The sequence below is a fragment of the Euleptes europaea genome, unplaced genomic scaffold (assembly GCF_029931775.1).
Source record: "Euleptes europaea isolate rEulEur1 unplaced genomic scaffold, rEulEur1.hap1 H_1, whole genome shotgun sequence".
NCBI lineage: Eukaryota > Metazoa > Chordata > Lepidosauria > Squamata > Sphaerodactylidae > Euleptes > Euleptes europaea.
In genome coordinates this window covers 4,914,557-4,940,988 of record NW_026612049.1, presented here as the reverse complement: position 1 = coordinate 4,940,988, position 26,432 = coordinate 4,914,557, and the positions used below count along the sequence as shown (strand labels likewise).

The following is a 26,432-nucleotide window of genomic DNA, read 5'->3' as shown; positions in this document are numbered from 1 at the left end:
CACCTCCCTCACAAAAACCCCATGTGAAACAGTGCCTCCCTTTGGGGGGTATTGCTTTTTGCACTTCCAGTTTTGCACTTAATTACCAAACTGAGAAGACAGAAAATTCCTGTGCAGGCATGCCTTTCATCTGTGCTTCTAAAGCGTAGCATTTTTTCAACCATGAGTGTCTGTTGGCTAAAAGCACAAGTTGCATTATCTGGCACTTCCTGTATTCTTTTGACAGAAATGAAAAGGAAACATATAGTGCACATTCTTCTCTGATTCTGATGTAAATTAGAGAATCTCATTCTGAGGTAGCCTTCTATAATACTTTATTATTATTATTATACATATATACTTATAATATTTTCCCATTTTTGCGCTTTTTACTTTTTTGTCTTTGTTTTTTTATAAAAGTTCTCAAATAGAATGATTTCTAGAGTTTGGTCTTTTAATATATCTATTTCTGGTAGTGACGAATAAAACATAGGGGGAAATCCTAAATCAAGATGAGGGTTCTTTCAATATTTGTATTTGACAAGGTAACAGGTTTAACCAAGACAACAGAAAAATGGTTTCCTTTAAAGTGTCTCAAATTATACCTTGTGTTGATCATCAGAAAAAGATATAATGTGATCTCTGTCCTGTGTCCATTTACCCAGCTTCACTGACCTAAGGAGGCCCCAAAGCTTAAGTAAGATGAGCATGCCTTGGCCTCAAATGAAAGACAGGTTTCAAATTAAGAACCATTTTAATGCCTGCTCCTCTTGGAAGTAGGAGAGCCATCCTCTTTCTCCACAACAGCAATGCTATATCCTAATCACCAACATAATGGTTACAAATGCCAGTATGGAAGGAGCCATGCACTGATAGTAGCTTGGCCCATTGCTGGGGGTTCTGGCTAGATAAAGGGCCTCTGACTATCCAACAGCTTTGTATGAATATTTAATCATGTTCATCCAAAACTGTTGGATATTTAACACTTCGGTAAACAGCAGGAATACATACTGTTAAAAGACCTCTTTAATATCTATGGAAAAAATAATGCTTTAATTGAAAGAGGAGGGGAGAGTGTAACGAGAAGTATGACTTAAGTAATGTAAATACAGTCAGAACAAAACTTGAAGAAATGCTATCAAAATAGGCATCAAATATAAGGCACTCTAAATGCAAACAATTAAAATTAAAATAACTCAGCATTTCCAACAAATGCTGTATGCGACAAAACATTTCTGATTTAACAGAGCAACATGAGTTTGGCTTTGCCCCATTATACATCAACAATGCTAATTTCTTACTGTATACTATAGACAATTATACGAGTGAATACATTTTAAAACATCTTGACAACTATTATATTACAACATTCTCCCCTCCTAAGGGGATATGCACTGACCTTTCCCCACATGCACACTTCCTATATTCAGTATGGTCTGTTATTGCACTAAGGTGTTACGAATACCAAACTTTACTGGAAGCTTTAACATTATAAATGTGTGTGTGTGTATGCAGGCACACACATTATTTCTGTCCTTTATTTTTGGGTAGGACTGAGATTCAAGTATCACTGATGTGCATTCCTCATTTTCCCTAGGAAAAGAAAAAAAGAAAATCTTGAAATACAAAAATGTTCAGAAATATTGTATGGACTCAGTGTAGCATTTTGGATTTTATCCCACAGCTCCAAAAAATCCAAGTCATGGAAGAACTGATATGTGTGTGTGTGTGTATATATACATACATTTATTTATAATTGTGTGCATTTCTGTCTATCTATCTACGTGTATTACTGTAAATAGATAGAGAGCCAATCATAGAGATATACATATATTTATAGATAGAAAGAGAAAGGTGTGTGGGTTTGTGAATTAGTAGCAGCTTTATACTTTGCGCTTCCCTGTTGATTCCAAAAGAAACTAAACAAAGCCTTCCATATGGGGATTAACTGATTTGATATTTCAGTTTAAAAAATCAAAATCAAAATGTAAAAATAATACCTACACAAGGATGTGGTCCTGGAGATAAATATAGGGCTGCACAAAAAATGTGCAAATGTTCAAATTATTTAACATTTTTATAGATAACAGTTCTACAGCATAAAAAAAACTACAATTCTGAAACAAAAAAATGAACAGCTTTGCAACTTTTTAAAATCACTTCATTGAATGATAAACTTTTGTTTAAAAAAAGAAAAAAAGTTTACACAGTTAGAAATGAAGCACAGGTCAGCAGTATCTTTACAATACTAAAAAAACTAAATCAAGGACTTTCTTTTTCAACATTTTGCCCTTCTCCCTCCCACCCACCCCCAAGTGTTGTTTATGAGCAATATGGTGAGAAGGGGAGATGTTGAAGCAAAGGGTCCATTTTCTTTCTTCCAGAGGAGCCAGGTATTGGCTTTTTGATGAGCATCTTGCCCTGAATTGCAGTCCTTCCAAGGTTATCACTGTTAACAATCATGCAATCCTGAACAAGATCATGGTTCTTTGCAGGAATTTCCTCTTCCCTTTAATTTCAACCAAAGTGGAATCCTTGAGGTATCTGTAAAATGTAATCCTTCAGATGCCTCAACCAGTCATGATTCTTCTACTATTTTTCTGGTTAGGTTTATTGAACTGTGAATTGTTGGTCCACCTGGAATAGTTTTTTTCCTTTTAATATTTCCCACTAATTGGTTTTTAGTTAGGAGTAAAGAAGTACTTCTCAAGCACACTGTATGGCTCAGAAGAGGCTCTCTGGATCTTAAAGGGCCTGCAGTTAAAAATCCAGGATGGGTTAGGGTTTTTTGTTTGTTTGTTTACGTTGCATAGTGATCAAAGCTGCCCAGGTATTCTAGTGCGGCTCGATAGCAGAACTGGTATTGATCCTTGAAAAAAGAGAGAAAGAGAGGTTAAAATAAAACTGCCGTATATTCTGGCTATGGACTTTGTGCAGACGGAGCATAACCAGTCTTGTAACCCTGATTAAGAGAACAAGGAGTGGCCATGGGCTTCTGAGCTCTTTCATCATGCCCTCTGTCTTGAACTCCCTATTCTATTTCTTGTTGGGTTTACCCACAGACTACCATAACAACAGAATCTGATGTTCCCATCTTAACCAGGTTTTGCTATTGTATGTACCCAGAGTAGTGAGTTGTGACAAATCTTGTATTTTTACAGTAATATTTGCAAGTTTGGATGTATATGTATGAGTGAACTGTATACGTGACATGTTTACATGTACACATAAAACCAGTCTGTGAAGTAGCCCATTTTCTATTTGGAACTTATTTGTGTTTATAAGTAGGGTTGGAACCCGTGAAAGATTTCTGCAGTTTGCTGATTCCTCCTCCATTGCAGTCCTTTGACTCTCCACTGATGCTGTTACTGGTGGTTTCCTGTCTCCCAGGAGAAGCATTTTAGGAGGCTGTTGGGCTGTAACAGGAAGGGGGAGATGAGGAAGGTCTGTCCCACTGATGGAAATTTCTTCCGTCAGTAGAAATGTGCCTCAGGATCTAAGCCATAGTGAGAATATGTATGAGTGAAGATTAACAGGAAGTTATTCCAGCTGGGGTTGTTTCCAAAAGGTTCCAAAAAGTAAGAAGATTCATATAGACAAAGGTATAGATATACACACATACAAATAAATAAATATAATGCTAGATTTGTTTTTAGGAATTAATGGGACATAAAGCCATCCCCCCCACATTTTGCTTAGATGTACATCTCTACACAATGTGGATAATGAAAAATAAATTGAATTTACACTTCAGTTTTGCCACAATGAGTAATCAGGCTCTGTGGTAAGATACTTTTAATGATCTCTGTTTCATGGTGCTTATAGTAAAAAAAAAAAAGTCCAAAGAATTAACATCTGTTAATTGAATTTTAGTGTGGAATCAGGACTTGCAGCCAAAGTTCTGACGGATAAGTTCTAATAATTTAAAAGTCTGTCTATTAAGACTCCTCTGTGTGTTCCCTAAACCACAGCTCCCAACATTTGCTGTTTGCATCCACTCTGCACCTCTCCTCTTATCCCTTGTGCACACCAAGGGAAAGTGAGGGAGTCTTTTGTTCCCATTTCTCATTGGCTATGCTGTCTATTTTCCTCTTACCTTGTAGCTATATGCACCCCTAAGTTCCCCATTTCTCAGGAGCAAAGAAATTTTTCACAATGGAGCAAGGGTGGCCAAAATAAGGGAGCTCTTTATCAGTCATGGGGTAAAAGGAAGATGATCCAGTGCAAGGAACTGGATGCTGTCCTGAGACCCAGACATGTATGTGGGAAGACTTGTCTGGCTGCTCCTACAGGCACAAATTTGCAGGGAAAGTCTGTGCCACACAGCATGCATGAAGATTATGGTTGGGCATATCGATATACCCAAACTGAACATGAACCCGAAATTAGCTGTTTACTGAAACTCCAGAAGCCAAATAGGCAATTCCTGAAAAAGCCGAATAATTATTAATAATTTACTAAATAATAATATTATTAATTATTAATAATTATTCAGCTTTTTGGGGTTCGGCTATTCACCTTTGCTCAGATGCATGGCTCTGTGCTTTCTCCCATTTTTCTATCTTTTTTTGTACTGGTTTTGTTAGGGATAGGGGTCTGTAACGATACCCTTCTATACCCCCTGTAATATGGACACCCTTGGACTCTCATGTCTGTACATTGGGACTGTTGCTGAATGGCAGGGGAGGCATGGAGAGAGACAGCACCACACTCCAAGACACAGGAGCACCCCAGACACCCCACCGGACATCGCTGTACGGAGCCAGCAGGGACCTGCGAATGGCTCACAGCACCTAGACCCGGATAAGGGAAGGGGACATGAACTCCATCTTGGATCTGAACACAGAACAGAACAGAGAACTCCAAAATCTGTTCCTGAGCCTGTCTGCCAGAGACCCGCCCCTGGAACAGCTGCCTTCCTGGACAATCAAAGACACGGCCGGCATATCAAGATCTGCCTGACGACTTCAGACTCAGAACAATAGCGTTTTCCCCTTCCACACCTTACATTCCTTCTCAGGGCAGGCTAATCCCATCTTCTCCTTCCCCTCCCTGCTCCCAGTTCCTGCCAGCTGCCAATAACACAATCACTGAGGGATTGACAGTCATCAATAATCCCCTCATATTCCGATTACCCTGGCCCACACATTTTCACCACTCAATCTTTCTCCAATTTTGAAGCAATCTTACCTTTGTGCCCCATTGCTCACATGCCCTGTGAGTCAGTCTGCCTCATGGGCAGAATTTTACTATAAAACAGAGAGACCTGGCACCTGTCACTCTCCCCTTCTCATTTTTGGATCCAGAACACAAGATGTGAGTCCTACACCTGGTGTGTAGTCCTTTCTCCCCTTCCCTCGTGCAGCTGCTATTCTGGAACCTCGCTCTGCAGAAAAGGTGACTATGAACCACTTTACTGCTATCCCTTTTAGAACTAGTGTGTGTGTGTGTGTGAATATTGCGTGTAATTGCGCTTGTATGATTTGTGCCCCCTTTCCCCCTAAATAAAGTACATCCTGTTTTGACTGCATTCAGTCTCTTTAGCCATTTGTTCGTTACTGGTTTTGCTCACCTTGCGTAGACACAGGAATAGACCCCGCTAAAACCTCTCGTTTGTGCTCTAAATTTGTCTCTAAACTGACTAATTCCCCCATTAAAAGTTGGAGACCCCAGCATTCCCCGTAACAGGTCATGTAATTGGAACCAACTTTGAGACAACTTGGTCTGATTAACCATTCAGTGGGTTAATCTGGCTAAAGCATAAAAGTTAAAAGACGGGGCTCATTAAGTCCAGTCCAGAGGGATATACCCTCCAACTAAAAAGAACCGGCTTCAACAGCTGCTCACACCACCAGGCATCCGAAGGAGACTCCCTAACCCGTGTAGAACAGTCTCCTTCACAACAGCCCCCGTGGTCGATACTTTGGCTGGCTCCAATATCACTTCCCCCCAAAAAAACCTGCTCTGAAATGGAAGGTTGCCCCGAGTAGAGGCTTCATTTCCAAGCACCGTGACCATCTCTTGAAATCAGATTGTTGATGACTATAATAAAGGACTGTTCACAGGATGTCATTTGCTGCCAAAAGAACTGTTTTCCGTGCCTTATTTTGCTTACATTTAAGCTTTTTTCCTCAGTTTGGAAGCTAATTTGCATGGACATCATGCTGTGTACCCCAGATACGAAGGGAGCCCCAAGACTTTGAGGCACCAGCCTGCCAATCAGCTCTTTCCACCAGTTCTCAGCAATGCTGAACTTCTGAACCTGAAAACTGATGAACAGCTCAGCTTGCAAATGCCTGGGGGATGGGGGCAACCCCTTTGTTGGCCCATAAAATTGGACCCTCTGTCCCAAAGTTCACCAAACTCCAATGACCATCTAAAGAGAGTCCCTTGCAGCTCTGCTGTAAATTTGGTGACTCTTCCTCCACAAATGCCCTCACAGGAGCTCCGGAAAAAATCCCCATAGACTATAATGGACCCAATTTTTTTCAGTAAACCCGGAAATAAAGCCAAAATACCCTTTCTGGTAGAGTTATTCTACTTATTCCGGTTTATCAAAAAAATCGGGTTCAATAAACCCAAACCCAAAATTTGCTGATTTTTTTGCACAATTCTAATGAAAAAGGGCAAGAGTCCAGTAGCACCTTAAAGACTAACAAAAATATTTTCTGGTAGGGTATGAGCTGTGACTCACGAAAGCTCATACCCTACCAGAAAATATTTTTGTTAGTCTTTAAGGTGCTACTGGACTCTTGCCCTTTTTGACTACTGCAAACAGACTAACACGGCTACCCACTGTGAATACTAATGAAGATATATATGCATTCTCTGTGAGAATCTCCATGCAAGAAAAACGTGACATCCATTTTCTTATCATAAATGAAGGGGAACATAATCTGTTAAAGTTTGCATACAAATTAATAATGGTTGTATTAGTGTCACCCCCAAAAGACAAGTAATTCAAACTATTCAACATACATTAATGTTTTGTGTGTAAAAAAAAATCTTGCTGAAAATGGTGTGCTGCAGAGAGTTCAAGCCTGTATCTAGGGCTGTCGATTCGGTTCGTCCCAAACCAAAAAACAGCCGAATTTCCCCTGATTCGGCGGTTTTTAGTTCGGATGGAACCGAACTCAAAAAAGGTGGGAAAACGGGGAGCTGAATTCAGCGAGTTCAGGGTGTTCAGTGAATAAATTTGGCAAATTCAGGGTTCGGCGCAGAAGCATAACCATCAGTTAGTAAGCAGCATTCTCCCCCTGCCAATCAGTGGCCAAGCTGGGTCTTCTTCTGGCCAATCAGTCACGATTGATTGCATGAGCCCAGCTGCTGTGCGGCCCGGCCGGGGAGAGAAAGAGAGAATATCTGTTTGTGTGAGAGAGAAATCCCCGTGGGGGGGGTGCTTGTGCACATTCGCTCCTTTCCGTGGCTGCAGGGGGCATATTTTTGGGGGTACAGCCCCCAAACTTTCAGCGTAGCTTCAGAGGAACCTTCTTGAAAGAATCCCCAAGTTTTGTAAAAATTGGATCAGCGGGGGCTGAGATATGGGCACCCCTTTTCCCTAATGGGATGAATGGGATCAGCCGATCCTGTGTGCATCTCGGCAGCGGCAAATCCAAGGCAAAATCTCCCGTGCTTAAATGGAACCGTATTGGATTACCCAGTCCTCCAAGTCCCTTCTGATGTAACAGAAGACATCCACAGTAAGACCCCTTGTGGGGCTTTAATCTATAATTTATCTTCTGTGTGTGTGTGTGTGGGGGGGGAAGCAGAGTCTGTGTGTGTGGGGGGAGGGAGCAGTTTCTGTGGGTGGGGGGGAAGCCAAAGGGAGCTTTCACCCGTTCTGTCTGGGGGGGTGCTCCCTCGAGTCTCTCTCTCCCTGGTTTGAGAGGGGGGGCTTCAGTTGTGTGTCCTCAGGTTTTCTCTCATTCATAAGATCGGTTAGGTCTATTCTGATGCTTGCTTAAAAATTGTTTTCAAATTGTGACTTAAAGAATGCATTTTCCTGGTCCCGAGTCCGATGCAAAAGGGGAAATTCCACCCCCTCCTGCTCCTGATGCTTAGCTAGCATGCCTCTGTCCCTTTCCATGGTTTGCAAACTCCCAGGCATCACGTGTTGCTTTGCATGGTTGCAAACGTGTTGCTTTGCATGTTTGTGTTGCTTTGCATGGTTTGCAAACTTCTTCTGTCCCTTTCCATGGTTTGCAAACTCCCAGGCGTCAGGTGTTGCTTTGCATGGTTGCAAACGTGATGGTTTGCATGGTTGTGTTGCTTTGCATGGTTTGCAAACTTCTTCGCACCTGCCTCGCCCTTGCTCCCCGCAGCTCAGCTGTTTGTCGGGGCTGGGAGCTTCGAGTGGGCAGCAAGCTCTGCTAATTGCAAATGCACATTAAGGAGGGGGGACCCCTTTCGGGGCCCATATCTCAGCCCCCGCTGATCCAATCTTTACAAAACTTGGGGGTTATTGCAAGAAGGGTCCTTTGAAGCTACGCTGAAAGTTTGGGACCTCTACCCCCCACAATGCCCCCCCAGAGCCACGGAAAGGTGCGGTTGTGATTTTAATGGCTTTATTCGGCCGAATTTTTCCCTGAACTCCGGACCGCAAGCCGAATTGCACGGACCCGAAGCAGAGGAGTTCGGAATTCGGCATTTCCCGAATAAAAACGGGCCGAATTTTGCCAAATCCGAATTTTACCAAAAAAAAAAATTAAACAGCCCTACCTGTATCCTGTTTTTCGATGCCTGGGTTGAAGTTTTAGAAAATTTGTACAATGTGCTTCTGAGCATATGTAGAAAACATTCATTCACCAAAAAACTGCTATTAATTATTCACTATTCCCCCATTATGGGTATTGTAAAATATGGCATGACTTCCATTATAGCATGAAAACCTCTTTTTATTGCCTCCACCTTTTTTGCCAGCATACTGCACTGTCAGGGAAAACGACCAAACTCTACAAAACTCTACTCCTCTTCCTAGCAATTCCTAGTAATTCTACTTACAATTACATTCTTTCTTCACAACTGCCCAACTCAAACCCACTGTCCTGGTAAGATCCTGTTCTTCTCAGAGCTACACTTACACCAGTGGTCAGTCAAGGATTGTTTCCAGTACTACAGGTGAACCCAGAGAACAAACAGTCTCATTTGTCAGTCCTTGTAGGTTATCCGGGCTGTGTGACCATGGTCTTGGTATTTTCTTTCCTGACGTTTCGCCAGCAGCTGTGGCAGGCATCTTCAGAGGAGTAACACTGAAGGACAGTGTCTCTCAGTGTCAAAGTGTATTGGAAGAGTAATATATATAGTCAGAAGGGGGTTATGTTTGAGCTGAGCCATTGTCCTGCAAAAGAATCAAAGGTAATTGATTCATTGTAGGACAATGACTCAGCTCAAACCCAACCCCCTTCTGACTATATATATTACTCTTCCAATGCACTTTAACACTGAGAGACACTGTCAGTGTTACTCCTCTGAAGATGCCTGCCACAGCTGCTGGCGCAACGTCAGGAAAGAAAATACCAAGACCACGGTCACACAACCCGGATAACCTACAAGAACTGATGAACTCTGACCGTGAAAGCCTTCAACAATACTCTCATTTGTCTTCCACAAAAGAAACACAGCCTTTTATGAATGGTCTGTTTCAGCTGGATTCGCTGCTCTCTAACTGCACAGTATTTGCAGTCCAATTCTCAAAACGCTATGCACAGGGGCTTTTTGCCCCAAAGAAATTCCAGGAGTACCTTATGATCAATTATGCATTCCCAGCAAAAATGCAAAGCTTCTGAACTATGTGTAGCCCCCCCACTGAAAATACTGCTTTGTAATTGGCTGTGGTGTCTTTTTTTAACATACATCGCCAACCTCCACCAGCCCTGCAGTGGGATTCTTTCATTTGCTTTGGCTGTAAAAATGGTCATTCAGTTCAGATCAGAGAAGGGTCTGGACACCCTCTCTGACCAATTTGTTTCTGCATAACTAAATCCTGGGATCATAAGAACATAAAAACACTTGCACAGTCATTGGTGACATTCATCGTTCCATCTGTAGTCTCGCACTAGCAAAAAAAAAAAAAGGCTTTTATGCCTTTAAGAGGACATGTATAAGGGGAAGGTGGCAAATCAGCCTGGCTCTGTTCCATCCTGCTGAGAACCGAAACTGACCCACACTTGCAGAAACTGACCCACAATCATGGTATTCCAGCACTATTCTCTCACTAATGCACTAAATAATGGCTTCGAGGGGAGGGGTTGGATAAGGGGGCAGACACGTTTCCTTACAGTACAAAAGTACCAATCACAAACAGGGACAGAAAATATAATTTTGATTATCTGTTGATATTCCATATTTTCTGTATTTTTCTCACCTCTGTCTGTACCATGGCTGGCCGTTGCGTCCTTAACATTTTGACAGTCTGGAAGATATCAACAACACCTTCATATCTCATTCTTTCCAACACAATGCTCAAGGTTATGAACACGCCAGTCCTTCCAACACCCGCACTGTTGCATTAAGGAAAAGGAAAAAGGAACATAAAGAATATGGCTATACACTGTGCTGTAGGCATACTGTGCTATACATGCCTTAGGTGTTCATTTTTTTAAAAAAAATGAAAATGAAAAGGGATCATTACGTGGTAAACTCAGATGGATCTGAAAGTGAAATAAATCAGGAATTATTTGAAGGGAATACTATTTTTCACCAATTATAGAACAGTCAATATGTGATAATGAAACTGGGGCCCTCATGCCTGACTCAGAAAGTTTGTCCCTCATGCAGGGGTTGCTGTTTGAACTGATGATGCATACAGCTTACATAGCACACCATTTTTAAAAACTTAACTAATCTGATGAACATTTTTCTTTGTGTTGAGAAATGACTATTACAGGTTGCTGACCACAAATCGATTCACAGTTGTGAAAGAGCAGGAGTAGTCTGACCCACACTAGAAAATGCTAAGGCTGGCTAAGTTTGTTTGGGGCAACAACTTCCTGGAAAAAGCTGGAAACACTGTTCTTTCATGTTTTTTTAGCCCTCAGCACTTTTTTTGCTGCTAAGTATCTGGAGAAGAAGTAATGAAGAAATCAATAATGATACAGGGACTCTTCAAAGTGTCAGAGAGATAAAGACTGCAGAAAACTATAGATGTAACTATTTCACAGTAACTTGGAAAGCAAATTCAAGCAGTGTGCCATATTTTCAAATACAGAAGTTAATGCTTTCTAAGGAGATTTATTAAGTCTCAGACCAAAAGCTGAACTGAACTGTTTAATGATTGCACACTGTTTTGTACATTCTTATGTTAAACTGGTACAGAAGTTTTAAAAATAAATATTTTTATCAGACGGCTAACTCATTCCTGATGCAAACTGCTTGATACTCTAGATGAGGTCTACCCGCCCTGGCCTCATCCCTCCACAATATGTAAAATCACAGTCTATTCTTCCCCTTGCCCATAAGGGTGAGGGATGAGGACAATGTTACATAACATACAATAAGTGAGTTAGCTCTTTCTGTTCACACACTCAACCAAACTGTTGTTCTTGTATAAAACTGTGAAGGAGAGTAGTTTTGCATCAGGAGCATCAGGCAGTTGCTTTTTCGAAAGCCAAAGCCCTAGAAAGGTGTAACATATGGCTGATGGGTAAGCCATTGGCCTTGTGTTGACCATTGATTTTATATTTCTAAATGCTAAATAAGAAGCACCAAGTGTTGTGTAAAAGTTCATGCAGAGAGAACAGAACACAAACACATACATATATAAACACTAGGTGCCTAGGCATGAACAGCTTTTACAGGATCAGTGTTTAGCAATGACTGTTTACACAAACAGGTAAGATACAATGCCTTGGATCCTATTCAAGGCAAGTGGCATTGCATTTAATAAACAACTTTCCTGCTTCCCCCTTCTGCTTCAGTCTCCTATGCACTCTGAAATTTTGCCCCTGTGGGTCAGAACATCTTGGGGGTAGAAGTGGGGGTCTGCAGGGTGGGGGGAATTTGTGAGAACTGATTTCCCCCTCTACCACATGCAGAGAAGGAAGTTAGTATCCAAACCAGTGACTATGACTGGTCCAAAGGCTGGACAAGCTGAAAGATGGGACTCTAGGATGAGTGCCACCCTTAGAATACTTGGGCTGTAACCTGCTATTGAAATAAATCCAAACTACTGCTTTACTTCTCAGATTTTAAAAACTGCAGACTCAATACAATGACTTTTTGGGGACTGTCACACCACCTAACACAGCAAAGGTAATAAATATAGTGACTTTAATGGTACAGTAACATCAGTGGTAGTTCACTGTGGCATCAGGAGCGTTGCAATACTTGATTAATGAACAGAATTTTAGGAGACCTACCCATTATCATCCTAACTGAGCCAAGGGTACTCTACATCATTTAAGATTTCTTTTAGCAAATTTATTTGTACAGTGGACAAAGCAGGAACACAGGAAGGAAGTTGCTGCTTATATTGTCACATCTACTCCCTGCCACAGAGGTCAGGCCCAGCTCTTGCAAACTTGCCCTAAAACTCTCACACCCATTCCCATCCTTGCAATTCTACACTGTTTCTGTTCTCCTGGATTTCCTCAATGCTGTAACCATGAAATTCTGGCTGTAATTTTTTAAAGGCACAGCCAGGGCAGATGGATGTGTGCCTTACCTTCTCTTATATATTGCTGAGTCCTGGTTTACCTACGGGTGGTAAAATGTAAAAATGTAAATGGTTTGGTTGCTAAAAGTGTTTCATTACTCCACTGAAATATCTGATCAGCTGTACAGCCATTCCTGGCTTGGTTTTTCATCTGGGCCTCCATGGCTTAGAACGCTCTTCTCCTTCCGCTTTTGTTTATGGATCTCTTCATAAGCTCTATTCTTAAAGACAAGGCCCTATTCTTAAAGACAAAAGGCCCTCACAGCTGCAAAACCTGGCAGAGGGTTTTCATTATGTGTTAAACTCACAATTTTAATCTATAACAGAATTTAGAAAGCAATTTATTAAATAAGAGACCATAAAAATATTTTAGTTGACTGTGTAGAACTTTAATATGCTAAAACTGTACCATAAAAAATTCAATTAAAAATGAACAACACAGAAATATCTGCCTCTCTCACCCATATTTTAGCTCACAAACCTTAGAACAAGTTGATTCAGACACAAAACAAAACCACAGTTTTAACTCATGTGTCATTTATACAAAAGGTAAAAAATTATAGCAGTCCAACCAAAAACATTCCTAATTAAAATTTCCAAATAATTTATCATAGACTAAAATTGAAAAAATTATGATTTAAACTAATTGCAATTGCCCAACACCAGCTAACCATTGCTAAACCTGGTTCGTGAAACCAGGAATTGCTCATAAATGATCACTGAATTCTGACTTCTTTCTCACACAGATCAGCATCTTAATTTATGTGCACAGTATTTGTACACTAGAAAACTATGACCTGGAAGGAAACACATGATGTTGTGCAACACACATCATGAAGAGTGGCTGGAGCACAGGTTCAGAACTCTTTTAAAGAGACATTGGCCTGCATAAATACTCTTTAAATCGTCTATCAGTAATCTTACAATCATTATGAATACAGATTAGTATTAGTATCATCCCTACATTGTTAATGGGAGGCTGAGATAATAAAGTAGGAGCCCCGTGGCGCAGAGTGTTAAGCTGCAGTACTGCAGTCAAAAGCTCTGCTCACGACCTGAGTTCAATCCCGACGGAAGTCGGTTTCAGGTAGCCGGCTCAAGGTTGACTCAGCCTTCCATCCTTCCGAGGTCGGTAAAATGAGTACCCAGCTTGCTGGGGGTAAAGGGAAGATGACTGGGGAAGGCACTGGCAAACCACCCCATAAACAAAGTCTGCCTAGGAAACGTCGGGATGTGACGTCACCCCATGGGTCAGGAATGACCCGGTGCTTGCACAGGGGACCTTTACCTTTACCTTTGAGATAATAATGCCTTGCCTAAGGCCACCACCCTCTGATGACTTTCTGGTTAAGAGCTACTCACACAGACTGTTATTTGCATTCTTCACTAACTTACCTTGTCAAACCATTCCATCTGTACCTCTACTTCATCATCCAGAAGTTATCACAAATGTCTGCTGTTGTTTCAAAAGGGGTTATAATAAGGATATGCAACACAACAACACCTGAATTTCTTTTGCTTTTACTTACCTACAGTGAACAGAGATTGGCCCATCTTGCCCAAATTGTTCTTTTGTTTTATGCACTTGGCCTATGAAGTCAATGAACCCTTCTCCTGACTTTGGTACTCCTTGTTCAGGCCAATCGGTGAACTGGAACTGCCTCACTGTTCGAGATTGGCCGTCCTTTAATGAAAGGCACACATAGAGGATATGAAAGTCAGTAGGGCAGAAAACAAGATTCAGGGTGGGGAGAGATAAACCAGCAAGTACTATAACCTGCAACAAGCAAAAATAGTAATGATAGCATTTGTTAAGACACTTCTAATTATAATGCTGGTGAGCCTATATTACCCTCCTTGTAAGAGTGCAATTTCATTAACCACAGTGATGTCTGATATTTAGATCTTGGCAAAACAGACTCTAAGGACAAGGAAATTGTGAGCCAGTTAAATGGTGGTGCGTTGTTGTTGTTTTGGCTCAAGGTTCATATTTGTGCAAGACATTGGCTTGGCAGCCAACAAAATAAAAATCCTCTTTTAAAGCCACTAACACTTCCCACTTGGCCAGAGGTACTTTCAAGGTTCTTCATAATGCCCTTCAACTATGACCTGCTTCTTATTTGGCAAAGCTATCTCTAGGGGCATATCTTCTGTGAAGGGCACTGTCCATTATCTAGAATATGCTTTTTAGGGTTTCCAATCCCTTCTGGTAGTTGCTTCTCTGGCACATAGCAAATGTAGCACACTGATCGCTGGTGTGTGGCTGTGTGTGGGGAGAGAAACACAATCCCTGGGTTGTCACATCAATGAAGTGCTAGTGGAAGGCACTTACTCATTCCTATCTTTCCTTCTTCCCCCTTCCCAAGGAACCAAGTCCTCTGAAAAACTATGTGAAGGGGCAAACATGTGAGACTGTCTGCACCTTGCTCTTGTGCTAGAGGTGCCTCTTGTGCTAAAGGAGGCTTGGCTGGAAGGAAATAAAAGCCATTTGGCTTTTTATCCGCAGAGGTCCCATGACCTCTAGCATCCGCTTTTTATTGATCTTGGTGGGTTGCTGGCTGAAAGGGGAGAATAGGAAAGATCTGCATTTGGAAGCACCTTTGTACTTGGTGCTTCCAACACTCTGCTTTACTGCCCTGGAGGTGAAATTTACTTGCTGCAAGTAAGTAGGAGAGTGGCTCTTTACACATTTTTAATGAATGTGCTATTTCTGAAATGGACTCTGTAAGATTAAGAGTAACCTTGAGTTGTTAACTTTCTAATCATTCAAAGGATAGCAATCATGAGTAGTCACTATCAGATCAGTTCAATGATCCAGAGATAAAAGGTTTAGCTCCCATTATATATCAACATGAAGACATCGTTGGAAGATCTCTGCTCAATCAGACCAAAGTTCCATATACTCCAGAATCACATTTTCCAGAATGGCCAACTATAAACAGAATTCCCCTGCTGTTGTTCTTCAGCAAGTAGTAATCAGATGAACATGGTGATTCCAGCCAGCCATCATAACTAAGAGCTCTTGATAGAACTTATCCTCTATGGATTTGTATACTTTCTTTTTAGAGCCACCTAAGCTAGTGTCCATCATTTTCTCTTTTGCTAGTAAACTCAGTCTCTTATGATTTGCAAAAGGGAGGTATTACAACCCCCCCTCCAAAAAATACAAGCCTGTCTCGCACTGAACCACAAGTTCATTACCTAGATTCCATCATATCTTGCTTTGCATGGACATTGTCAGCAGACACACACACACAAAACCAAACACAAACAAACAAACCAGGGATTTGAGCACAAATGCGGCACTTGCTCATTTTTCCACATTGTCAGTCTTTGTAAGCAGTGACATTTAATAGAAGTGACAGAAATTGAGCCATTGCTGTTAACCATCATGGCTTCTAGATACCTCACACTTCCTGAAGGCATCTAGTTTCCCGCCATGGTCGGAGAAACAGCAGATGCCACGTCACTGTGCCTGCAAGCAATAACTGAGGCATTGTTCAAGGAGAGGAGAAAAAAGCTATTGCCAGATGCCAATCTCTTAAAATGGCACTTTTTGCAGAATGAAACCAATGAATAACTGCAATGATTACGGGAATTCCGATAAAGCAGCTTGGAAGCTGGAGGCAAGAAAAAATAATTATTCCCCACCAAAGCAGTCAGTTGTGATTGCCTTGACATGGAGGTGAATATCGGTTGCTTAAAATAGCAAACACAAATGATAACTTGGTTCATGTAATTGCGCTAGCACATCTGCAGTATCTTTCACATTCCTCAGGTACATCATATAGCAATGGTAACTAGGGAGAAAGAAGGTTTCTATAATCTGTGCAATCAGTAAAGCCCAATGAAAAATTATAGGCTTGGTTTACTCCTATATAGGCTAATAACCTATCTTGCTCATTTTAAACGGCAATGACTTCTCTTTTGCCTAATTAAAGCATTTGGTGGTTAAATGTTATGGTCATGCACGTAAGTGTGAAAACGCATATTCAGGAACCATTAAGCTATTGGTAATAGTGCTGAGATGATCTTGAACCAAGGAGCATTTTGTCTCATTAAAAGTGCCTTTTACTTAAAGAGGAAATTGCACTAATTTACTTGAGACTGACATGCCACGCAAATCATAAAACCTGATAAAAAGTTATTGTCACTGTAATGACAAGCCGTGATTAGTGCCTACTGTCTTGTTGGGAAGTCCAGTAATACTCAGCACAGAAGACCGGAATGAGTCTACAAGGCACATTTCTGTTCTTCTTTAACAACTGTTCTCTAAGGCTGACAAAATAAAAGCTACGTGACAGCAGAAAGCTTGCACAAAATCTCTCTGGAAGTCAATCCTGTTCTCACATAGCTGAGTTTATGAACTGTCTGTCCTCTAATTTATTGAGATGCTAAGTTTTGTCAGTCGCCAAAGGAAAGCCAGGATTCTACTGACAAATTTGGATCAGATCCTCTCTTGCTGAAAGAGGTGTTAGCTCCACCTGACGTCTCTTGCTATAAAGCCATATCACCATTAGACAGCCCCTGCAAACATTATTTTACCAGGTACAGATATGCACACACACACCCCTTCTGCAGTTGTGCTTACTAAACAGTTAACTGATTCCAGTCTCTGTCTTGCCCTTTGAACTGGATAACCATCTGGATTGGTATCTTGCCTGTCACAGCAGATAAAATCAAAGGCCTCTGAAGAGATTACGCACACAACAGAAAGTGCTTCTCACAGACATCATTACTATGTAAGCCCTGTGTGCAACTGCCCCAGCTTGTTGACCCTGATAGTTTACAGGAGGATGTAAGTGTAAAGCAATAAGAAGCATGCCATTTTGTGGCACACCTGAACTCTGTGTTGCAATTCACCCTGCAACACAGGAATACTGTTGCACCTCCAAATTACATGGAACCACTGAATCCAATAAAGGTGCTTTATTATTCAGTTATTGTCCCTGGTAATAAAAAGCCCTGGCAACATAAGATTGCTTTTGCTGTTTTCAACAAACGCGAAGCAGCAAGAGGAAAAATAGCCACAACCAAATTATACTTTACTACTTTATATACACTGGAGGGTGAGAATCATGGTCACATTGATATGTACAAGGATTTGTGTGTTCCATGGCACACCACATATTCTGTAGAAAAAGCACCAACAGAAGCTAGCAATGCTCATCTTAATGAGTGAAGTGTGTATATAGCAAAGGATCCTGTGTGCTTTCTCTGTGTGTGTGTGGGGAGGGTAATACTTGCCTGTGCATTGAGCACATCCCTGTAGAATTCCTGTCACTGTGGTTTTGGCTACCTCATGCCAAGAGCAGAGAGCAGTTTTTTCTCATTGGTTTCTTTTTAATTATCTTTTATGAACACATCAGCACGATGGTATTAGGATTATTCTTCATGACCCTGCTTTTATCCTATGCTTGTTTAAAGCATTTCGTTTAGCATTAGACTAATGCTTCACACACCATCTGAACTTGTGCTGAAAGCCAGCAAAGGTGAATTTATGAACAGCTGAAGCCATTCTCAATGGTTGACTGATGCTTTGATGTCAATTATCACAGACAGTGTAGTAATAATAATTACTTTGCATTTGCCTTTCAAGCCTTCAAAATGCTTCACATGCATTCTCACAGTAATTGCAGACATCTGACGACTTGACAATGGAGTACAGAGGATGGCATTGCAACAACACAGTTCACTCTCCCTTAACAGCAGAGGTTATCAAAGTCCAACCAATTCTAACTGAATGGTGACAAACATCATTGTTATTGTCACTCTTAGACATTTAAACTCTCATTCCAAATGTATGCCCTTGGAGGCAAGTACCACTGGGTTCATTTAACCCAAACTGATTAGCACTGCAGGTTGAAAAACAAATATTTTATGAGACTCATGGTACTTTAAGTGGATTCTGGATCCAAACAATGGACATTTTCTTGTCCCAAATTAACTACTTTTAAGCTCCACTGGTTTCAGCAGAAATCTTAAGCAGGTGCTTAAACAGGACGGAAAATGCTTTATACTGTTAAGATCAACAACTATGTCTGCTATTAGATTTTGCAAAGGAAACATTGGTCTTAATTGGCTGTTTAGCCACTCCCCTGGATGACTGCCTTGTTCCTCCTATGTTTTTTTTATTTGTAGCCAATTTTAGCAGCAGAACATTGAGGAGAGGACAGCCTAGAATCTTACAAAGCTGAGCTGAAGCGTTTAATGGGCATTCAATTTGTTCCATGTAAACACAACATTGTTAAGTTTCTCTAATCAATGTTATTGCCATAAGGCTTTCAAAAATGGAGCGGAGTTTATCCTGCCATTGAGTGCAAAGTGTTACAAATCACAGCTTGAAAATGGCTGTTAAAATGTTTATATACAGTTAATCTTATATCAGTGCTGAAACTCCAATTCAGCCATTCAGATAAGAAACACAAAATGAAAATTAGCCAGTCAGGGTCATGGCCATGTAGCTCTTCTCTGCAGACAGATTAAAATGCTGAGGAATATGCCATGCCAAGAAACAAATTATAATGCGTAAAACTTGTTAGGCTTCCCTTTAGAATGCTATTTGCTCTGCAGTTTTTGAATCATACCACATTAACCTTCAAGCTCACATGACCTAAAGAGCTGTTGTAGAACAACAATGTATTTACAGGCTTAAGTGATGAAAATTCCTGAAAAAGAACTCTGAGAAAGACACAGTGAGGGAACAAGCAAACAACATCACAGTCTTCTAATCAGTTAAGTCAGGGGTGGGGAACCTCCGGCCCGTGGGCTGGAAATGGCCCGTGACATCATTGGATGCGGCCCGCGGACTCTCCCACGGAAGCCGCCGCCATTGCTTCCGCAGGGCTGCCCGCCTGTGTGTGTGTGTGTCGGGGGAAGCCGGGAAGGCTTCACCCCGATCGTGCCCGGCCGCTTGTGAAGCCGGGTGTGTGCGTACCTGAGTACTTCCGTGGGGCGGGGGAGACTTTTCCCCAGATCGTGCCCAGCCGCCACAGTGGCCGGATGACCGCATGTGTGTGTATGAGGGTGGGGGAGAAGCCAGGGAGAAGCTGGAAGAGTTCTCCCCAGATTGCACCCGGCCGCCACAGCAGCCGGGTGATTGCGTGTGCGTGCATGTGTGTGTGTGTGGGGGAAGAAGCCGGGGAGACTTCTCCCCGGATTGCACCAGGCCGCCCCAGCAGCCGGGTGCTTGCGTGTGTGTGTGGGGGGGGGGAGATGCCAGGGAGAAGCCGTGGAGACTTCTCCCCGGATCATGTTCGGGTGCTTGTGTGTGTGTGTAGGGGGGGAGAAGCCAGGGAGACTTCTCCCTAGATTGCGCCCAGCCGCCCTAGCAGCCGGGTGCTTGCGTGTGTGTGTATGGGAGGGAGATGCCGGGGAGAAGCCGTGGAGACTTCTCCCTAGATCGTGCCCGGGGTGCTTGCGTGTGTGTGTATGGGGGGGGGGAGAAGCCGGGGAGACTTCTCCCCGGATTGCGCCCGGCCGCCCCAGCAGCCGGGTGCTTGCGTGTGTGTGTGTGGGGGGGGGGTAGATGCCGGGGAGAAGCCGTGGAGACTTCTCCCTGGATCGTGCCCGGGTGCTTGTGTGTGTGTGTAGGGGGGGAGAAGCCAGGGAGACTTCCTCCTGGATTGCGCCCAGCCGCCCCAGCAGCCGGGTGTTTGCATGTGTGTGTGTGGGAGGGAGATGCTGGGGAGAAGCCGTGGAGACTTCTCCCTGGATCGTGCCCGGGGTGCTTGCGTGTGTGTGTATGGGGGGGGAGAAGCCGGGGAGACTTCTCCCCAGATTGCGCCCGGCCGCCCCAGCAGCCGGGTGCTTGTGTATGTGTGTAGGGGGGGAGGAGCCATGGAGACGTCTCCCCGGATTGCGCCTGGCTGCCCCAGCAGCTGGGTGTTTGCATGTGTGTGTGTGGGGGGAGAAGCCATGGAGACTTCTCCCCAAATTGCACCCGGCCGCCCCAGCAGCCAGGTGCTTGCGTGTGTGTTTATGGGAGGGAGATGCCGGGGAGAAGCCGGGGATTTTGTGATTTTGTGAAATTGTTGTATACCAAGAACTAAGCAGTTATTTTTGTAGTCCATCTCTGAATTGCACTTACCTTGTAGATAGGGATGTCACTACAGTCCTGGTGATCACAAAAGAAATAAGGGGGCCCATCTGGAATCATGAACAGGCCTCAAAAACAGACGCAGTTCAATTGCTTTCCTTGTTAAAAAGTCAGTTAAAAAGTATGCTAATAAAAAATTAGGGAAGATTATGAAATACATAAACCGGATTTTGAACTCAAAATGGGTCTGTTCCCTTGGCCTGCTCAAATCCCATTCCAAGGGACTTCTGCTGAGCCATCTCACCAAGTCCAAGCAAAATACTTGATCGTAGTAGTTAAAGATGATTATGAATGTTCCTGCATTGCTTATCCAAGATCAAAAATGTACACTTCTGGCTTACAGAAGAAATTCAGACACTCACAGAATCATCAGTGAGTGCCAATATCAGGCCTCAGAGTCCATAGGATTTGAGCCTTGATAAAGGCACTTTGAGAACCAACTCTAAGTGCTAGGTTTTAAAAAATTGGTTTCTAAGTTCTTGGATCAAGTTCTAAGCCCAGAAATATGCATTGGTGAAACACTGGAGGGAAAAATGGTTTAAAGGGAGGGAGGGGAAGCAAAGTTTGGGCTGTTCCTTATCCACTCCTGGTAGGGTTGACAAACTCCAGGTACTAGCTGGAGATCTCCTGCTATTACAACTGATCTCCAGCCGACAGAGATCAGTTCACCTGGAGAAAATGGCCACTTTGGCAATTGGACTATATGGCTCTGAAGTCCCTTCCCCTCCACAAACCCCACCCTCCTCAGGTCCCACCCCAAAAACCTCCCACTGATGGCGAAGAGGGAACTGGCAACCCTAACTCCTGGGGTTCTATTCCACTAAAATATGTGAACTTTATCAGAAGAGCTTTAAACTGAATCCCCAGGAGTGGGGTGGGATCAAGCTCTAAATGTGATGAACTGTATGAAGCTTCTCATCCATAGTATAAAAGCAAAGTACCACCACTTTGAAACAAGGTGATTAGAACATGCTTTATTTGACTTACCCTGGCATCTGTGACCTTGAATTCTCTTAGGATGTACTGTGGCATGTTGTACTCTGCCATGGGATCCACCACAAAGTACTGATACCTTGCTGAGCGCTCTGCTGGCCAGTACTGGTGGCATTTTTCCTGGAGGGAGGAAAAATCCAATTTCTTATTTATTTTCATTCCATTCTATCTTCCATGGACTTGGGATCACAACAATATCATGCCAAAATATTTGAATGCTCGTCTGTTGCATTCACAAATAATACTTTACCAATTGCACCAATATTGGGAGCATGACACATGCCATTTCAATTAGACTGTATTATTAAATAACAGTGTAATGTGACACAATATTATATACTGTATTTGCAATTTTTAGCAGAGCATAAGTGTTCTCTGCAGTGATACAAGTATAGCTCAACCTTTGCTCCAGGATCCACCCCTGCCTTATGTTGGGGGAAGCAGAAGCCTTTAGCTGTGAGAAAGCCCTTAAGCCCCACTGTGCCCACCCCAAGGGCCATCAGAGTATTCCTGTTCTCTGAAAGGTTAGGGAAATTTTAGTGGCAATGAAACCCAGTTGGGAAGCTCTGTCTTGCTTGTTAAGCAGCCTTTGTGGCAGCAATTTATAGTAGATGATATGATGAGACTGCCAGTTATAGTTACTAGAAGTGCCCCAAACTAGAGGGATGGTATATTTTTATATGTGTTGGAACAAACCTTTAAATAATGTGTATTTTCGAAGTCTTTCACAGTCAGAGTTCATTGGTTCCTGTAGGTTATCCAGGCTGTGTAACCATGGTCTTGGTATTTTCTTTCCTGACGTTTCGCCAGCAGCTGTGGCAGGCATCTTCAGAGGAGTAACACTGAAGGACAGTGTCTCTCAGTGTCAAGTGTGTAGGAAGAGTAATATATAGTCAGAAAGGGGTTGGGTTTGAGCTGAATCATTGTCCTGGTTAGCACATTACCTTTGTTACTTTTTGCAGGACAATGATTCAGCTCAAACCTTTCTGACTATATATTACTCCTCCTACACACTTGACACTGAGAGACACTGTCCTTCAGTGTTACTCCTCTGAAGATGCCTGCCACAGCTGCTGACGAAACGTCAGGAAAGAAAATACCAAGACCACGGTCACACAGCCCGGATAACCTACAAGAACCAATGTGTATTTTCCTTTCCCTAAGCTTTTTGATCCACCTCTTCATCCCCGCAGTAACTTAGAACTTCAAGGCTTACTGTATGTCAGCTTTACAAAAGGCACGAAACATTTTACTATCCCACAAAACAAACTCACACAGATAGCTGAATAAATGTGAACCATATTCAATGAAATATTTGTCCTTGTGTTTGACACCTCTGCCAGCTTTCTGATCCTTGCTACCTTCCCCCTTTCACTTTACCTCTTTCACATTACCTCCTTTCACTTTACCTTCAGTCTCTGGTCTGCCTCACATATTCCCAGTAACCTGAGGTGCACACAACACTTTTCCCCTCACACTCCTTTTCACATTGAATCTACCTGACTGTCCTTATGGACTTGTTAACACCCTCTACCTGTTGTCCCATTCATTTTCACCCCAAATACCTTTTTTCCCTTTTTCTTTTCCTTATCTCTTTTGACAGCTCCAGGATATTATTGACCTACTGTGTTGATCAACATCTCTCATCTGCTCCCCAAGCCTCTCTCTTGCTTTTGCAATATTTTGCACCTCGCACACTCTTTACATGTGAGATACCATAACTCAAAGAAGGAATATCCCTGACCGTCTCAAAGGCAGCACTGTAATTCTTATTACGGCAAGCCTTTTAGTACTTTTCAGTAATCTTGAGGGCTTAAAACTACACACTTTTGAAAATGCAGAGAAACACATGATTCCGACACACATCTCAGTGGCTTGGGTAAGACTATTAGTAGCTTTGGGACAAGGACATGGGGGTCCATTTTTTTTCAAACTAACCAAATAAAAGCTTTATTAGTATATAATTCTGCTGTTATTGCAAACTGGTTCATTCCATTGGAAACAGTCTGAGAAAGGTTAATAAAGTTCAAGGCTATAAACACACTGCCAGAACTGCTATGCCTAGCAGAATGAGTACTGACTGATAAAATATGGAGAAATAAAAAATACATGACTTAAACTTTTAGCTGGTCTTGTGATAGTTTAAATTTTATTATCCACCTATGTTTAAAGCATAATACTGCATTGTCTTTATAGCTTTTCAAACAAACAAAATGTTATACCTAGTCAGGTGGCTTATAGCCCTATACTACGTATGTTCATTCAGAAATAGCCTCCTCTGTAGTCAATGTGGTTTACTCTCAGGTGAGAGTCTACAGGATTGGATCCTTAACATGTTTATTTCATTCTTATGGTGAGTGAAAGCACCAAATTTTGTAGATGGCTAATAGTATGAAAAACTTACTAAGATCTGTTTTGGAAGCCTGTTTTTAATATAAATTTTAAGTTCATCTAGGTATATAGCATTTTTTTTAATGTGAACATCGTACAGAATCCTTACATTTTCGCTACAAAAGTGGTTTGCATTCTACAATGGCTATCTTTGCAAAATTGTGTGATCAGCTTGCTACAAGTCTTAAAAGTGTGTAAAGTTGTCCCCCAAATTGTTACCCTTGATTCTGCTCCATCCAAAGTTCCCTGAAGGAGTTGTGCCATAATGCTTGTAACCTAAATTCCAGTTTGGTAGATAGCCTAGTAAGCAGGTGACAAACTGTCCAGAGCGTTGATTCTTCTGATAGAAGAGATCCGTTCTTGCCTCATTCACAGATCTAAGACATTTTGTCATACATGATTACAGTATGTCTTTCTGGCTTTTGGAAGTGATGAAAATATTAAGTATAGGTGTTCAAAGTGGTGACAGATCAGCAGCACTCTGAAATATCTTTACTGGATTTCCTAGCCTGCCAGGTTGACTTTTGCCCTTGTTCATCAAGCAGGATCTTGTGAAGCAGACAGAAAATGTATAGCATATTTTCAAGGCTCATGATTCTCCCAGATTGGCACATATGCTTATGATGTTGTGAAAGCAGAAATTCCAAAAAGGCCACCCAGATGTCATTACAAAGGCCACCCAGGGTTGATCAGATAATGATGGTATTTGCTAAGAAGAATGACAACCATATCTGTGGCAATGTTGTGTGCCTGAATAGTTACTATCATGACCAAAAATGTGATGTACATATTCCCTAACCCTGATATCAGTTTCTCATGACTATTTTTAGACATTGGGACTGCAGAACTCATTCAGACATCTCTTCTTTGATGCATACCACTTTGCCTGAATCGTGACAGCGACTGCCTTGAACATTCTGCTTATTTAATTAGTCAAGAAGGAAATCCACCCACCTGATGGTTATTTTTATTTGATCTGGTGCATTTCTGCACATTTCTCTGCCCCTTTCCTTCTGAATGGTACAATTTCAATTTTTTCAAATATAAATATCCCACACAATATCCATTCTCTTGGCATACTGTAATTCATTGTCCATGGGTACAAAAACCTGATCTGCAGTTTAGTCATCAAGTATGCAGGTGTGGACAGTGAGAATAAACAAGAACAGCACCATCCAGCACTTCTGGAATAATTTTGTCTTTGACTGGGGCTCTAAGAGTTCTCTTTGATAGTAGTATGGATACTCTGTAAAAAATTTAAATGACATTTTCCTGGAAATCCTGGTACTGTTTTTTAAATTACATCCTTCTGATTTGCAAAGTGAATCAAATTATTCATCATCAGTGTTCTATCTGTCTTACATTACTAAGCCTAGCCAGGAATGGATTTCCCAGTATAGTATGAAATACGTTTTTGACTTGCTTCTTAACTATGCATTTGCACTAAATGAGTTAGAAAGTTGTGTGTGCGTGTGGGAGGTAGGTTCCACAGGTCATCATTAGGAAAACATTTTCCATCACACACTTTCAACTGGGTATTTCTGCACCACAGAACACCCAATGTGAGAAAATAATTGTTTGTTTGGTTTTTAATTAAACCAACTAGACCATCAAGCTTGATCTTTTGGGATTTGGAAGGTACTTGTGGTCTCCAGACTTAGTGATACTAATAATCAGACACCTTGCTGATTGCATAGGGTGATTTCATATGTGTGTTGACATCCATCTTGGCACATGATCCAAGGCAAAGAACAGAGACATCAGCTCCTTTAAGACCAACATATAAACAGGAAGCCTTTGTGTGTGTGCACGCTCCAATGAACAACAGAAAGAGCATTTTATTGCATAGAGCAAGATCCCAAAACACTGAAGTGGGACTTGTTTGCTGCATATCATTCAGCCAGGATTCTAGGGTGGATTCATTCATTCATTCATTCATTCATTCATTCATTCATTCATTCATTCTTCATATTTTGCCTGTTTTTCCCCAAAAGAAATACTCAAGGCTGCAAACAAATACAAATAGCAAACAGAAATTGGCAAAAGCAGGCTATAGGAAGGAGTCTTGCTTTCTCTCTTTTCCTCTCCTGAAGAAGGGCTGGCCCCTGATGAAGTACATATGAAAGGTAAGGAAACGACTGGCAAGGCAGGTTGATATAAAGAGCCTTGTTCTTGCCTTCTGAAGAATGGCTGGATACTGATGGAGTCTGAGAAGGAGGGCCAGCTGATGTCCTGGAAATTATTCTGCTGGAGGTTGTGAAAGTTGAGAAGAATGCTTTGGTAGAAATGTCTAGACCTTGCATGATGAGCTGCCTTTGG

At 41.9% G+C, this 26,432-nt stretch overlaps 1 protein-coding gene across 12 annotated transcripts in view; it reads right to left on the bottom strand.

The window, feature by feature from the left end:
- Nucleotides 1–2,062: 2,062 nt before the first annotated feature.
- LOC130492902 (receptor-type tyrosine-protein phosphatase delta) overlaps nucleotides 2,063–26,432 on the bottom strand; it is a 618,706-nt gene continuing 594,336 nt past the window's right edge. For all 12 annotated transcript variants that reach the window (XM_056866670.1, XM_056866671.1, XM_056866673.1 and 9 more), the window contains 4 exons: nucleotides 21,717–21,842; nucleotides 14,161–14,315; nucleotides 10,343–10,478; nucleotides 2,063–2,848 (listed from right to left, as the gene is read on the bottom strand). In XM_056866670.1, coding sequence (XP_056722648.1) covers nucleotides 2,780–2,848; nucleotides 10,343–10,478; nucleotides 14,161–14,315; nucleotides 21,717–21,842 — 486 coding nt within the window. In that variant the 3' untranslated portion in view covers nucleotides 2,063–2,779. The remainder of the gene's footprint in view (nucleotides 2,849–10,342; nucleotides 10,479–14,160; nucleotides 14,316–21,716; nucleotides 21,843–26,432) is intronic.